Source organism: Kogia breviceps, chromosome 1 (genome assembly GCF_026419965.1).
Source record: "Kogia breviceps isolate mKogBre1 chromosome 1, mKogBre1 haplotype 1, whole genome shotgun sequence".
Lineage (NCBI taxonomy): Eukaryota > Metazoa > Chordata > Mammalia > Artiodactyla > Physeteridae > Kogia > Kogia breviceps.
Genome location: NC_081310.1, coordinates 156,259,226 through 156,275,613, shown reverse-complemented (window position 1 = coordinate 156,275,613; position 16,388 = coordinate 156,259,226). Strand labels below are relative to the sequence as shown.

Below are 16,388 nucleotides of genomic sequence, written 5' to 3'. Positions count from 1 at the left end.
CTGGAGAAGAAAAGGCTCTGGGACCTTGAATCCTATGGAAGGAGAGACTAGGCTTATTCTATGTGTTCCATGGGGCAGAACTGGATCAATGGATGCAAGTCACAGGGAAGCAGTTTCCAACCAGCAATTGAAAAGTGCATTCTGATAACGTAAGCTGTTCAGACATGGACTGACAGGCAGTGAGTGCCCTGTCTTTGGTGCTGGACGAGCAGACAGGGTGACATCTGTCACAGATGGGACAGTGGTGACTCCTGGACCTGATGGAAGGTGGGCTGAGGTTCCTCAGCTCTGACGCTAGGACTGAGTTCTCACCCACTGTGAGGTCATCCAACTCGGGCAACACAGGCAGAGTCCAGCCAATGGAGGTCAGCAGGGCAGTGACCTGACCCATGGTCACCAAGGGCTCCACGCGGACAATCTGTTGACACAAAAGAGAGACCCTGGGTCACAAGGAGGCTGCCAAGCCTAATAGGGGCTTCTGTCTGCAGAAGGTGTTATCCCAGACCTTCCCAAACAACCAACATGGGGATTCCTATATGGGCTTTATAGCCTCTTTCCAGAGCATTCCACCACCTTTAGTTATAGTGAATGGTGTTTCTGGTGCTGGGTTAGATAGTGTTTAATCTTGGTCTTTCAAATACCTTAATATTTAATACTTAGTTTATTTTTCTTCTAGAAGAAGAAATACTCATTTATTTGGAAGAAACAGCATATATGAAGAAGACAAAAATAATTAATCCTAGTTCTTCCAAGTTATCAATGTTAATACTGGAGTATATCTCCTCTCAGTCTTTTCCCATGCATATCTATATTACTACTTTTATGTTTTAATACAACACACACACACACACGCCCACAAATGCAAACACACATAACACAGAGTTTAAAAAAAAAATTTAATGCTATACTGTGACATGATCCCTTATCATTAAATGCTCCTGGAAAACATGATTTTTGTTCAAAGGACAGGGCAATATTAATTCAGTATCCGGCATCATTGGTTTTCTTGGCTTTGTGCATGTTAGACCTGGTATTTCTACCGACAAAGTATTCCTATAGTTTCTCATACTGTTCAATTTGACATAATCTTCAATAGGAACTAATGCTTCTCTTTTCTAGGGTGTGTAAAAATCAGAACCAGGAAGATTCATCCCCTCTGACCCTAAACACGGTCCTAAAGTAAACTGCTTGGGGAAACTGGATCCCAAAGATTACAGGTGGGGAACTTTGTAGTGTGTCCATATTCCACTGTAGATCAAAGAAGCCCAACTAAAAGAATTGTGGACTGACTGAGAAGACAACTGTGTATTGAGCAAAAATTCTTTTTGAAAGGGCGATCTTGAAGATTATGACCCAAACATTGGAGGAACTAAGGTGACCGATAGTAGAAGGAAATCCTTAAAAATTTATTGACTTAAATAATTTTGCCTATGTTACACATAATAAAAAAAACCAAAAACGTTTATGCTTAAAAAAAACAAACACGGTTTTTAACAGACACACGAATACGCCATCAGGAGGACTTCTGCTTTCAGTCAAGATGGAGTGAAAAGAACGAGTTTAACCTGTTGCCTGGAGGAAAAAAAAGGACAAAATATATGAAACAGGAGTTTTCAACACAGTAAACATCAGGCAGTGAAGTTAATGATTGCTGACAGGAAACAAACAGGGTGAGCTCTATGAATGCCCCAGCTAACTGCCTAGAGTTAGGCGGTGCAGGAAGGGAGAGCCCAGTGGACTCTGAGCCGAGGGCCCTAGAAGACCAAGGTGAATAGAGTCTGCAAGACAGAGTATTGGAGAGGAGAGAACTGCAGAGAGAAAACGCTGAAGTACTGCGAAGAGTGCCTGTTGAGTATTCCACTGAATACTGACTGGTGCATACATAGAACGAAATTACCAGAGGCTGAGGCCAGGGGAAGAGCCTGGCAGGTAACGGTGCCAGTGGCTCACACAGGGCAGGAAATAGTATCTGTTCCCACAAGCCAGACTGGAAAACTTCATGACTCCCAGGGCACTGGGTAGAGTACTCAGAATATTCTTGCCTGAGCAGCGGGGAATAACTGCCCCTAGATTACATGCTGCTCCAGCCCCACCTGAAAAATCAACACCAAACAGGATCAAACTGTTTCTCAGTAACTCGGCTCTATCTTAGAATGAAGCTCACTAAGGTTTACAGGGGTACAAAAATATCCAGCACCCCACACAAGGTAAAATTCATGATGCCTAGAATCCAATCAAAGTTCACCAGGCATTGACACAGATATTAAAATCAGCAAACAAGGACGTTAAAATAATTATTGATACTGTATTCCCTATGTTCAGAAAGTTAAGTACAGACATATAAAAGGCAGTAAAAGGATCCAAATCAAACTTCTAGAAATGAAAACCACAATGTTAGAGATGAAAAATACACTGGTTGGAAATGACAGCAAATTAGACACTGTAGAAGAAGAGTGATGGATTTAAATACACAGCAATAGAAACTATCCAAGATGAAACACACAGAGGAAAAAAACCTTTAATGAACAGCATATCAGTGAGCTGAGCTGTGGAACTACTTCAAGTGGCCCAACATATGTGTAACAGCAGTCCTCAAAGGAGAGAGAGGAAGGGAAAGAAAAATATTTGAAGAAACAATGACCCTCAATATTTCAAATTTGATGAAAAATTGTATGACTCCTGAGCACAAGAATTATGAAGAAAACTATACCACAGCACACTGTAATAATTGCTCAAAACTAGTTATAAAGATAAAATCTTAAAAGCAGCCAGAGGAAAAAGATAAGTTACATACAGAAGAACAAAGATAAGGATGAGAGATTTCTTGTTAGAAATAACGCAAGCAAGAAGACACTGGAGGGCTTCCCTGGTGGCGCAGTGGCTGAGAATCTGCCTGGCAACGCAGGGGACATGGGTTCATGCCCTGGTCCGGGAAGATCCCACATGCCACAGAGCAACTAAGCCCATGTACCAAAACTACTGAGCCTGCGTTCTAGAGCCCAGGAGCCACAACTACTGAGCCTGTGTACCACAACTACTGAAGCCCATGCACCTAGAGCCCGCAACAAGAGAAGCCACCACAATGAGAAGCCCTTGCCCTGCAATGAAGAGTAGCCCCTGCTTGCAACTAGAGAAAGCCTGCACGCAGCAACAAAGACTCAATGCAGCCAAAAATAAAATAAATAAATAAATTTATTTAAAAAAAAAAAGACACTGGAGCATCTTTAAAGTACTGAAGAAAAAACATTGTCAACCTGGAGTTCCATGCCCACTGAAAATAGCTTTCAAAAATGAAGGCAACCTCATACCCATTAGGATGGCTATTATTAAAAACAAAACAAAAACAGAAAATAAGAAGTATTGGTGAGGATTTGGAAAAATTAAAACCCTTGTGCACTGTTGGTGGGGATGTTAAAATGGTGCAGTCACTATGCAAAACAGTATGGCTGTTCCTCAAAAAATTAAAAATAGAAATACCATGTGATCCAGCAATTCCACTTCTGGGTATATACCCAAAATAATTGAAAGCAGTGTCTTGAAATGCTATGTGTACACCCATGTACATAGCAGCATTATTCACAATAGCTAAAACATAGAAGCAGCCCAAGTGTCCATGGATGAATGAGTGGATAAGCAAAATGTGGTATGTACATACAATGGAATATTATTCAGCCTTAAAAAGGAAGAAAATTCTGCAATATGCTACAACATGGATGAACCTTGAAGACATTATGCTAAGTGAAATAAGCCAGTCACAAAAAGACAAATACTGTATGACTCCATTTACGTGAGTTACTTAGAGTGGTTAAAATCATAGAAACAGATAGTAGAATATGGTTACTAGGGTCTGGGGGGAGGGAAGAATGGGGAGTTATTGTTTAATGGATATAGAGTTCCAGTTTTACAAGAAGAAAAGAGTTATGGGGATGGGTGGGGGATGGCTGAATGACAAGGTGCATATATTTAATACCACTGCACTGCACACTTAAAAGTGGTTAAGATGGTAATTGTTATGTGTATCTTACCACAACACAAGTTGGAAAAGAAATGAAGACAAAATAAATTATTTCAGACATACAACAGCTGAAAGATTCATCACCAGCAAAATCACCATATAAGAAATGTCAAAGGAGGTTCTTCAGGCAGAAGGAAAATGAAACAGATGGAAATATAAATCTACAAAATGGAATGAAGAAATGGTAACTATATGGGTAAGTATATAAGATTTTTCTTATTTTTAAAATTTCTTTAAAAGAGAACTATTAATAACAAAAATAATGTACTGTGGGGTTTATAACATATATAAAAGTAAAAGGATGACAGCAATAGCACAAAGGTGGAAAGAAGAGAAATGGAAGCATATTATTCTAAGATTCTTACATTGTACATAAAATGGGATACCATCACTTGAAGTTAGAGTATGACAAGGAAAGTATATACCATAAATCCTAAAACAACTGCTAAAATAACAAAACAAAGGCTTATAGCTAGTAAGTCAACAAAAGAGCTAAGACAGAATCATAAAAATTATTCAGTAATCCAAAAGCAGACAGAAAAAAAAGAACAAAGAACAAATGAGACAAATAGAAAACAAAGAGAAAGGCAACAAATTTAAACCAAACCATGTCGGTAATAACATTAAATGTAAATGGTCTTAAATCTGAATTAAAAGGCAGAAATTGTCAGACTGGATAAAAAAGCAAGACCTAATTATATGCTGCCTACAAGAAACACTTTATATAAAGATACAAATAGATTAAAAGGAAAATGATGGAAAAACATACACCATGTCACCACTTAGTCAAAAAATGCTGGAGTGGCTTCATTAATATCAGACAAAGTAGATTTCTGGGCAAAGAATATAACTAGTAACAGAAAAGGTCATTTCACAGATACATGCACCGCTATGTTCATAGCAGCACTATTTACAATAGCCAAGACATAGAAACAACCTAAATGTCCACTGACGATGAATGGATAAAGAAGATGTGGTACATATATACATTGGAATATTACTCAGCTGTAAAAAAAAGAATGAAATAATGCCATTTGCAGCAACACGGATGGACCTAGAGATTATCATACTAAGTGAAGTAAGTCAGAGAGAGAAAGACAAATACCACATGATATCACTTATATGTGGAATCTAAACTACAACACAAATGAACATGTCTACGAAACAAACAGATTCACAAACATAAAGAACAGACTTGTGGTTGCCAAAGGGGAGGTGGGGTGGGGGAGGGAAAGATTGGAAGTTTGGGATTAGCAGATGCAAACTATTATACATAGGATGGATAAACAAGTCCTACGGTATATAGCACAGGGAACTACAGTCAATATCCTGTGATAAACCATAATGGAAAAGAATATGAAAAAGAATATATATATATGTATGACTGAATCACTTTACTGTACAGCGGAAATTAACACAACATTGAAAATCAACTATACTTCAACAAAAAAAAATGACACAAATGTACTTATCTACACAACAAAAACAGACTCACAGATATAGAGAACAGACTTGTGATTGCCAAGGGGGTGGGTGGGGGAATGGATGGGGAGTTTATACTATATAGAATGGATAAACAACAAAGTCCTGTACAGCACAGAGAACTATATTCAACATCCTGTAATAAATCATAATGGAAAAGAATATGAAAAAGAATATATATGTATAACTGAATCACTTTGCTGTATAGCAAAAACACAACATTGTAAATCAACTATACTTCAATAAAATAAATTTTTAAAAAAGGTCATTTCACAATGATAAAGAGATCAATTGGGCTTCCCTGGTGGCACAGTGGTTAAGAATCCGCCTACCAATGCAGGGGATATGGGTTCGAGTCCTGGTCTGGGAAGATCCCACATGCCGTGGAGCAACTAAGCCTGTGCGCCACAACTACTGAGCCTGCGCTCTAGAGCTTGCATGTGGCAACTACTGAAGCCCGCATGCCTAGAGCCTGTGTTCCACAACAAGAGAAGCCACCACAATGAGAAGTCCACGCACCGCAACAAAGAGTAGACCCTGCTCGCCGCAACTAGAGAAAACCCACGCGCAGCAATGAAGACCCAATGCAGCCAAAAATAATAAATTTATTTTAAAAAATAGAGATCAAATAATCAAGAGGACATAAAAATCCCAAACATTTATATACCTAATAACAGAGCTTCAAATTACATGAAACAAAAACTGAAAGAAGTGCAAGAAATATAAACAAATCTACAATCACAGGCAGATTTCAATATCCCCCTTTCAAGAACTGATGGAATAAGTAAAGAGAAAATTCATAAGGATATAGAAGACTTGAACAACACTATCAACCAATTTGACCTAATTGACACTTACAGTACACATCACCCCAAAACAGCAGACTACACATTTGTTTTAAAAAAGGCACAAGGAACACTTACAAAGTAGACCATATTCTGGGCCATAAAGTATGTCTCAATAAGTTGAAAAGCATTCTAATCATATAAAGTATGTTTTCTGACAACAACTAAATTAAATGAGAAATCAGTAACAGAAAGATCTCTGGAAAATCCCAAATATTTGGAAACTAAATAACATACTTCTAAAAAACCTCTGGGTCAAAGCAGGTATCAAAAAGGAAACCAGAAAGTAGTCTGAACTGAATGAAAATGAAAAGGTAAGATATCAGATTTGGGGATGGCTCTAAAACCATGCTTAGGTGGAAATTTATAGCACTAAACATCTATATTAAAAAAAAAAAAGAAAGGTCTAAGTCAATGGCCTCAGCTGTCACCTTAAAAAACTAGACAGGGCTTCCCTGGTGGCGCAGTAGTTGAGAATCTGCCTGCCAGTGCAGGGGACACGGGTTCGAGCCCTGGTCTGGGAAGATCCCACATGCCACGGAGCAACTAGGCCCGTGAGCCACAACTACTGAGCCTGCGCCTCTGGAGCCTGTGCTCCGCAACAAAAGAGGCCGCAATAGTGAGAGGCCCGCGCACCACGATGAAGAGTGGCCCCCACTTGCTGCAACTAAAGAAAGCCCTCCTCGCACAGAAACAAAGACCCAACACAGCCAAAAAATTAAAAAAAAAAAAAAAAAAAAAAAAAAAAACTAGACAAAGAAGAGTAAAATTAAACCCAAAGTCAGCAAAAGAAAGAAATTAACAAAGATCGAAGTAGAAGTCAATGAAATAGAAAACAAACAAAAAGAGAGAACAATCAATGAAACCAAAAGCTAGTTCTCTGAGATCAGTAAAACTGATTAAGCTCTAGCCAAACTGCTCAGGAAGAAAAGAAAGCAGACACAAAATGACCAGTATCAGGAATGAAAGACATGACATCACTACAGATTCTACAGATGTTCACAGGACAGTAAGGGAATATTATGAATAACTTTATGTCAATCAATTATACAACTTAGTGAAATGGACAAATACCTTTAGAGACACAAACTGCCAAAGCTCACTGAGAAGAAACAAATAAATTCAGGAGCCCTATATCTATTAAAAAAATTAACTTGTAGTTAAAAACTTGCTCACAGACAGAACTCCAGGCCCAGATGGTTTCACTGGTTAATTCCACTAATTATTAAAGAAATAATACAAATTCCTTCAGAAAAGTGAAAAGGAAGGAATACTTCCCAACTCATTCTTTTGGACTTATTATTATAAAGCTACAGTAATCAAGACAGTGTGTTCTTGGCATACAGATGGACTAATAGATCAATAGATCAGCAGAGTCCAGAAACAGACCTGTGTATATGGACAACTGATTTCAACAAAGGTGCAAAGGCAGTTCAGTGGAGAAAGGATTGTCTTTTCAACAAAAGAGGCTGGGACAACTGGAAATCCACGTGCAAAAAAAATTTTTTTGGACCCATATCTCACATCATATGCAAAAATTAACTCAAAATGGATCATAGTTCTAAATGTAAACCCTAAAAAATATAATACTGCTGGAAGAAAACAGAAGAGAAAACCTTTGTGACATGGAGTAGGGCAAGTTTTCTTAAATAAAATGTCAAAAGCACAAGCTATAAAAGAAGTTACTAAATCCGATTTCATCAAAATTAAAAATTTCTGGGCTTCCCTGGTGGCGCAGTGGTTGAGAGTCCGCCTGCCGATGCAGGGGACACGGGTTCGTGCCCCGGTCCGGGAAGATCCCACATGCCGCGGAGCGGCTGGGCCCGTGAGCCATGGCCGCTGAGGCTGCGCGTCCGGAGCCTGTGCTCCGCAACGGGAGAGGCCACGGCAGTGAGAGGCCCGTGTACCGCAAAAATAAAATAATATAAAATGAAAAGACTTGAACAAGTACTTCACCGAAGATATACAAAGGGCAAATATGCACATGAATAGATGCCCAATATCATTCATTAGTCATTAGGAAAATGCAAGTTAAAACCACACTGTGATACCTACTATACACCAACTGAATGGCTAAAATTAAGACTAACCATACCAAGTTTACGATGATATGGAACAACTGGAATACTTGCGGGAATGTAAATGCTACAACTACCTTGGAAAATAATTTGGCAGTTTCTTAAAAAGTTAACTATACACCTACCATATGACCCAGCTATTTCACTGCCAGCTATTTACCCAAAAGAAAAAAGAGCATATGTCCACCCAATGACTATATACAAATGCTCCTTGCCACTTTACTTGTAACAGCCCCAAACTGGAAACAACCCAAATATCCATCAATAAGTGAAAGAATAAACAAACTGTGAGATATATATATATATAAAATATATCTAAAAACAGAATGTACTTCTGATACATGCTTCAACATGGATGAATCTCTGAATAATTATGCTCAGTGAAAGAAGCCAGACAAAATACGAGAGTACATAATGCATGATTCTATTTATATAAAACTCTAAATACAAACCAATCTATAGTGATGAAAATCAGGTCATTATTTGCTTAGGGATGTGGGGAAAAGAGGCAGGGAGGAACCTGAGGAAGGGATTACAAAGTGGCATGAAGAAACTTTTGGGGTGATGGTTCATTGTCTTGATTGTGGTAATGGTTTCAATGGTGCATACATATGTCAAAATTTATTATCAATTGTACATTTTATGTGCAGTTTATTGTAATATCAAGTATATGTCAAGAAAGCTGTTAAGGAAAAAAAGGCACAGGGAAATTAAGCAACTTGGCCAAGATGCCACAACAAAATGCCATCACGTGGATATACCATATTTAACAACTCACTACTATTCGATATTGTGTTGTCTTTGATAAAAAACAAAGCTGTGATATAATCTCTCTCTCTGAGTTGTTTTTGACTTAAGTTTATTCCCCTTTTCCTTGAGCCTGGTTTCAAGAAGTAGAAATACTAGATAGGCCAAAGAGTATGCACACATCTAAGGCTATTAACAAGTGGGTCCCCAGAAAGCTTGGAACAAGGCCCACCCTCTGAGCCACTTCCACAGCCCAATTTTTACCAGCACACTTCCTTAATGGGAGGAGGTAAATGGGTTCATTTTTGACTCTCATTTTTGCCCATGATTTCCCCATCCCTGTCTTCCTGTAGAATTGCAAATAATCAAAGAATCCCCCTGAGCTCTCATTTTGCCCACCTGTGAGATGGGGCCATGACCATTCTCTTCCAAAGCTGTGAGGCTCTAGAGGATGGCAATGGTGGGCAGAGCCTTCTGTGATGACCAAGGGCCTTGGTCCTGTCCACTCTGAGACGCCTTTGGCTAAAATCATCTCCCCGTGAGTCATTTGCACCAGGCGCAGCGCCCCACCCACTCCCAGAGCCAGGGAACCATGCCACTCTCACCTGTTTCTTGGTGTCCACCTCCAGAATGTCCATCAGGTTGATCATGATGTTTTTGTGTGTCTTCTTGTACTTCCCAACTCTCAGTGAGACGGTGAGCCAGCCAGGGCGCCCTGTACACATGAAGGTCTTGCTGCCCTGCTCCTTCCATTCCCGCACCTGCAGACATGAGAAGAGGCTGAGCTGGGCCTGCCAGAGATCTCCTGGGCAGCTCACAGCCTTGCTTTCAGGAGAGGGAGCTGGGAATTTACCGAGGCCCTGAATCCTTCCAGGTACCAGGAGGAGCAGGATGATGAAACACCCACTGGCCCTATCCTCTGGACTCTCCCTGGCTAGTGAGGCGGGCAGAAAAGCCAAAGTGCTGCCACGTCACAAAGCAGAATGAAAAAAGAGCAAGAGAACAGGATCAAAGCACTTTGAAAACATTTATTCTCACTGCAAAGTTCAGGACAGGTTTCGTAATGGTAGTAATAACAACCGCACAAATGATAACTATTTACTAGCTGCCACCATTGTACCAAGCACTGCTGTATCTTGTCTCACTTAAGTCTCACAACAACCCCAGGTGTTTGGGATGACCTGCCTCCTTTTGCAGACGAAGAGAATGAGAGGCAAAATAACTTGTCCAAGGTCACACAATCACTGAAGGGCAGAGCCCAGATTCACCATCAGAACTAACCAACTTTAGGCCTGGAAGGATAAATGGGCTTGAATGAATAGTCAAAAGAGTAACAGCTAACATTTACTAAGGCTTATTAGGTGCCAAACCCTGTTCCAAGCATTTGCGTGTGTTAACTCATGCATCACTAGCAGGGGGAGAGAACAGGCAGGGGAGGCCCACCAAGCCAATGGAAGGAAGAACTTTTGCAAAACCCTTCTGTAAGTGACCAGAGCACAAAATACAGCGAAGAAATAGCCCAGGAAATGAAAAGCCCATCAGGAACATGGGAGGAAGCATTCCCTTCCTGCTGATGGACAAGGGCAGGGAGGTGGATATCTGCTGTTGTGACCTGTGACCATCCATGTCCTCTTCACCTGCTTGTAACACTCCCATCTTCCTTTGGTCCAGGTGAAGCTGATTCCCCTCCTGCCCCAGGAGGTGGGCACATGACTGAGGTCTGATTCTATCCTCCTGGCCACAGTGACTCGTTCAGGGATGGGCCTATGATCCAAGTGAAGCCAGTTAAGACGGATCCTGGGAGAGGCCCTCTCACTTCACTTGGGTTGCTAGGTTGGTTGGATGTAAGCCAGAAACTGCTGGGGCCTCCGCAGGGAGACAGCCTCCCTGAGAGTAAAGTCAACTCAGAGGAAAGCAGAGCCAAGAGATGGCAGCTAGAGACGAATCCTGGATCCAGTGATGTCTGAGCCACTTTTACTCCTGGACTTTTCAAGACCTGGGTCAACGAAGTCCCTTTTTGCTCAAGCCAGTTGGAGTTGATTTTCTATCACTTGCAACCAAGAGTCCTTGGAAGAAGCTGGATTGGAGCTGGTCAGGTAAACAGTTCAACGTGGGGAAGAACTGTTCTGCGATCAGAGAGGCCAGGGTGCCACGTGAAGCAGAGGTGTTCACGCAGAGGGGTGTTACTGAGGAACGGATTCCTGTGAGTAGGGGGTAAAGGGATGACCAGGCAGACCTTGTCCCTGCCTGACTCTGCAGTTCCAGGACTTAATACAAGATCAGAGGTGTGGAGGATGGATTGGGAGAGCTGTATGCAGCCTGGAATGGGAAGGGGGGCAGTGGGGCACGAAGTGAATGTGGAGACCATCAGGCCTGAAACACTGAATGCGGAGGCCATCATGCCTGCAACATTGGTTGGGTTGGATCCTGACCAGAGCCAACCAAGATTTCGGGCAGGGAGGCAATCCTGTGGAGTGTTGCCCTTGTGACTAAGGGCAGGCCAAGGAGAGGTGGGGAGGGCCCAGGGAACGGGCAACTGGTCAGGTAGCTATTATCATATTCCAGGTGTGAGGCAACGGAACCAGACCTCCAGGGTGGAATGAAATGGGCTGGGAAAGAAGAAATGTCACAGTTCAGGTTCTGAAATCAAGCTGACCTGAGTTCCAGACCCATTTACTAGCTATATCATCTTGGGAACATGACTTACAGTTTGAACCTCAATATCTCCCACCTGTAGAACAGGTACAAGACCTACCAGGGTGGTCCTTTTCCGGTAAGCTGCCCGAGGTGACCTCTAAAAATGATCCGGTATTCACTTGACCCAGAAAACCCCCCCAAATCATGCAAATCAAGAGGGTTGAATCTTCGTGTTCACTTTAAGAACACTGGTGAAACTGTCCAGGCCATTAAGGGTGTGCATATCCGAAAAGCCACCAAGTATATGAAGGATGTCACTTTACAGAAGCAATGTGTGCCATTCCGTTGTTACGATGGTGGAGTTGGTAGGTGTGCCCAGGCCGAAGAGTGGGGCTGGACGTAGGGTCTGTGGCCCAAAAAGAGTGCTGAATTTTGACAGCACATGCTCAAAAATGCAGAGAGTAATGCTGAACTTAAGGGCTTAGATGCAGATTCTCTGGTCATTGAGCACATCCAAGTGAATAAAACCCCCAAGATGCGGCACAGGACTTAACAGAGCTCATGGTCAGATCAACCCATACATGAGCTCTCCCTGCCACACTGAGATGATCTTTACTGAAAAAGAGTAGATTGTTACTAAACCAGAAGAGGAGGTTGCACGGAAGAAAAAGATATTCCAGAAGAAACCGAAGAAATAAAAACTTATGGCCTACGGGACTTCCCTGGTGGCACAGTGGTTAAGAATCCGCCTGCCAATGAAGGGTACGTGGGTTCAAGCCCTGGTCCGGGAAGATCCCACATGCCGTGGAGCAACTAAGACCGTGTGCCACAACTACTGAGCCTGTGCTTTAGAGCCCATGAGCCACAACTACTGAGCCCACGCGCCACAACTACTGAGCCCACGTGCCACAACAACTTAAGCCCGCACGCCTAGAGCCCGTGCTCCACACAAGAGAAACCACCACAATGAGAAGCCCCCGCACAGCAACAAAGAGTAGCCCCTGCACGCCGCAACTAGAGAAAAGCCTGCGCGCAGCAACAAAGACCCAATGCAGCCGAAAATTAATTAATTAAACTAAACTAAACAACAACAAAAAACTAATGGCCTGGGAATAAATGCTACACACAAAAAATGCAAATAAAAGTTAAAAAAAAAAAAAAAGACCTACCAGTGTTGCTGTGAGGATGAGAAATAATGGTCATCAATGGCATGGGGTGTGGCACAGGGCAGGTCCTCAGCAGCGGGCGGTCTGGACTGTCCCTAGTGAGCCCTTAAATTTAGCTTAGGTTCCTAAGCACTCACTGTGCTACTTTGGGCCAGGGCCCATGGGATGGAGGGGAGTCACACAGCAGTCTCTGCCTTCAAGGAGCTCACACTCTGATGGGGGCAGACAAGCAGGTAAATCAAGAATCTGGGGGCTTCCCTGGTGGCGCAGTGGTTGAGAGTCCGCCTGCCGATGCAGGGGACGCGGGTTTGTGCCCCGGTCTGGGAAGATCCCACAGGCCGCGGAGCGGCTGGGCCCGTGAGCCATGGCCGCTGAGCCTGCGCGTCCGGAGCCTGTGCTCCGCAACGGGAGGGGCCACAACAGCGAGAGGCCCACGTACCGCAAAAATAGAATCTGAACACATAGAAAGAACTAGGCAACAGGGTGCCATTTGGGAGGGAGGGTAGGCTGGGCTCTGGAGCTGTGACTGTGACTGGCGCAACCCCATGGCAGCCCGAGTAAAGCGCTTCCAGATGTTGCCTGCTCCCACCTGGCCCAAGGTCTATCCCTCACAGGGATGGCTCTCCACATCCATCTTCATGCTCTTGGAGGCAGCAAACAGAACATGGAGGCTGCTACACCTGTGGCGAGGGTGGCAGCAGGAAACAGAAGATCTTTGCAACCTGACGCCAGTAAGAGAGGAACATAAGGAGGGGTGGAGGGAGCCAAGAAACTGCCCAGGCCTGATGCCCAGGCCTGATGCCCAGACCAGCTGTGGCCATGAAGAAGGAGGCGCGGCTGTGAGCAGCAGCAAGGGCAGGGGTTCTGTGGGTGCTGACACAGGGGAGGACGTACAGAGTTACTGGGAGGGGGGCACTGCCTTGTCAAGAGTGAGCGCCTGGCGCAGGGTCCGTGAGGCTCCCCACCCTGGTGTGGGGCTACCTTCTCACTTTAGTCCTCTATTATAAGAAGGTGGAAAGCTCCTTCTTGCTAAGGAGTAAACTCCAAACTGAAGGGCCCTCCCCAACCTAGTTCCAAACTGACTTTCCAACCTTTGCCTCTCTTCTCCTATGCTCACACTTTCCCCCAATCACTCCCCCTGCTTCCCAGTCTCCAGCGCCAGGTGAACCTTCCTGAAGACCCCCTCCTCTGAAATCGACTGGGCCCGGTGAGAGCTACTTGAGCATGGCTCACCTACCCTATCTTATGATTCTTTACATCCCTCCAGATCCCTGCACGTACTCTGCACATAGTAGGCACTCCACAAATGTCGGAGCAATGCTCTGTTCTACTCTTTTGCTTACTCCGTTCCCTCTCCGGAAGCACCCCTCCCCCCAGTTACATTTTTGTTTAGTTCAAATCCCGCTCAGACGCCACCTCCTCCGTGAAGCCCTGGCTCCCCTGCGCCGCGCACCACTTCGCGCCTGGCTCCCGCCCCACCCGGCTCCGCTCACCTGCTTCTGGATGTCCCGCACGCGCTGCTCGTGCAGCCGCGGCGCGCTGCTGAGCTTGAACACCACCCAGGCGCGCACGTAGTAGTAGATGTCGAAGATGAGCGAGAGCGGCAGGAGGAAGAGGCACACGAACACCCAGCGCTGGTGGATGAGCACGAACTCCAGCCCCTTCACGCGGACCCAGAGCAGGAAGAGCAGAGCGCACACTGCCAGCGACACGGCGGGCTCCATGGTGGAGCCGGCGGCTCACCGCGCGGGGGAGGGGATGCCGGCTCGCGCCGCTGCTCACCGCCACCAGCTCCTCGCCGGCCTGCGCTCGCTGCTGCCCGCGGCCGGCTCCCCTCGAGTCCGAGGACACCCTCGCCGCCTCGCGATTGGCTCGGGTCGCAAAGGTTCGGTGGGCCGAGACCCGGGTGGTGACCAATGGCGAGCCGCGCCGGGGATCGGACCAGGAACCTGCTGCTTTTATTGGCTGCGGGAGTCAGGCCGCTCCACCCTCTTCTCCTCTCAGACGCGCTGGGAGGGGGTGGCCGCGGACCCTGGCGTTGGTGGGGTCTACGGCGCTCTGCGGCGCCGGGATTCAGGTTTCCCGGCCCTGGGGACTGAGGAGTCGCCCCGCCTCTGAGGGGCGCGGCTGCAACCTCCTCCCCTCCTCCTTAGGTGGCGCCTTTTCGAGAGGCGCGTTAAGCGGTCACGCGTTCGGTTACCTCCGGGGGGTCGGGTCGGGGCGCCCCACGCCTTGGGTCCGTCACCCTGCAGCTTGGCCAAGGATGCCCGTACCGGCCAGGGAGAGTGGAAACCTGGCCTCGACCTCCACAGGTCGTGTCACTCTATGCCCTCATGGCCACGAGATGCACCTTTTCATTTTTCGAGGCGCTTTCTGTAAATTCATTTGAGTTACGCAACAGTCCAGCGCGGCGGGTAGTTGTGAGCCCGTTTTATAGATGAGAAAACATCCTAGAAGGGTGAAGGCCTGCCTCTGAACTCCCGAGGACTTAAGAAGAGTAGGCTAAGGTTGGCGCTCTTCCCCCTCTCCCGCTGTACTGAGGGGGAGGGGAGGACTGGGGGAAAGGACTGAAGGAAGGTACCGGCTCTGTAAACTTATAGTTCCCGCTCTGCCAGGCAGCGTTGCAGGCCCTGGGACAGGGTGGTGAGCAAAGCAGACGGCCCAGCCCTCAAGGAGCAGCCAGTACAGAGGAGCGTGACTGTTACCAGCAAAAGCTTAAATCCAGTGTCATTTGCATTCCACCGCAATCCTGTAGAGAGACAGTTACTTCTTATGAAATTTTAGGAAGTGTAGATACTTTATTTTAGAAGCCAAACATGACTTACCAGGCCCTTCAGTGGCCTTGCTTACCTCCGCACTTTCCTCTCTTTCATCTCTGCCCTAACAGGCACTCTTTGGACGTTCCTGGGTCCCCACTATCTCTCATTTCAGGCCTTTGCTTAAGCTGACACCTCTGGAATGCCCTTTCCCATCCTCTTCATAGAGCTAACATTACAGGTCCTTGAAGTCAACTCAGGGACACCTCTAAAACTACATTTATGGCACTTCCTTCTCCTTTCAGGTGCTCATAAAATAGACGGTGTCTATGTCACGATTCTTTTACATTATTTCATGATCATCTCTGGGTGTCTCTCACCCTCACAGACTGAGCTTTAGGATAAAAAGTCCACTTTTGTATTTCCAGTTTCTAGCATAATGCTTGGTGCATAGTGGACACGCCAGTGATTGCTGACCAATGAATGAAGGAAGAATGTAGGCAGAGGCCCAAACATTCAAGTAAACGTAAAAGTCAAAATAGAGGCTGTTTGCATTAGGCTTCAAAAATGAATTGTCTAGGGCTTCCCTGGTGGCACAGTGGTTGAGAGTCTGCCTGCTGATGCAGGGGACACGGGTTCGTGCCCCGGTCCGGGAGGATCCC

The 16,388-nt window shown here is 45.0% G+C and overlaps 1 protein-coding gene and 1 non-coding gene across 2 annotated transcripts in view; one reads left to right on the top strand and one right to left on the bottom strand.

Annotated features, from left to right (window-relative positions):
- Positions 1–15,075, bottom strand: part of DHCR24 (24-dehydrocholesterol reductase) — a 35,560-nt gene extending 20,485 nt beyond the window's left edge. The window contains exons 1-3 of the mRNA XM_059063101.2: positions 14,464–15,075; positions 9,773–9,928; positions 313–418 (exon numbers count right to left, since the gene is read on the bottom strand). Coding sequence (XP_058919084.1) covers positions 313–418; positions 9,773–9,928; positions 14,464–14,694 — 493 coding nt within the window. The 5' untranslated portion in view covers positions 14,695–15,075. The remainder of the gene's footprint in view (positions 1–312; positions 419–9,772; positions 9,929–14,463) is intronic.
- LOC131747050 (small nucleolar RNA SNORA8) lies at positions 934–1,050 on the top strand. Its single transcript, XR_009332749.1, has one exon. It is a non-coding gene; the product is annotated as a small nucleolar RNA SNORA8 (small nucleolar RNA).
- Positions 15,076–16,388: the final 1,313 nt, after the last annotated feature.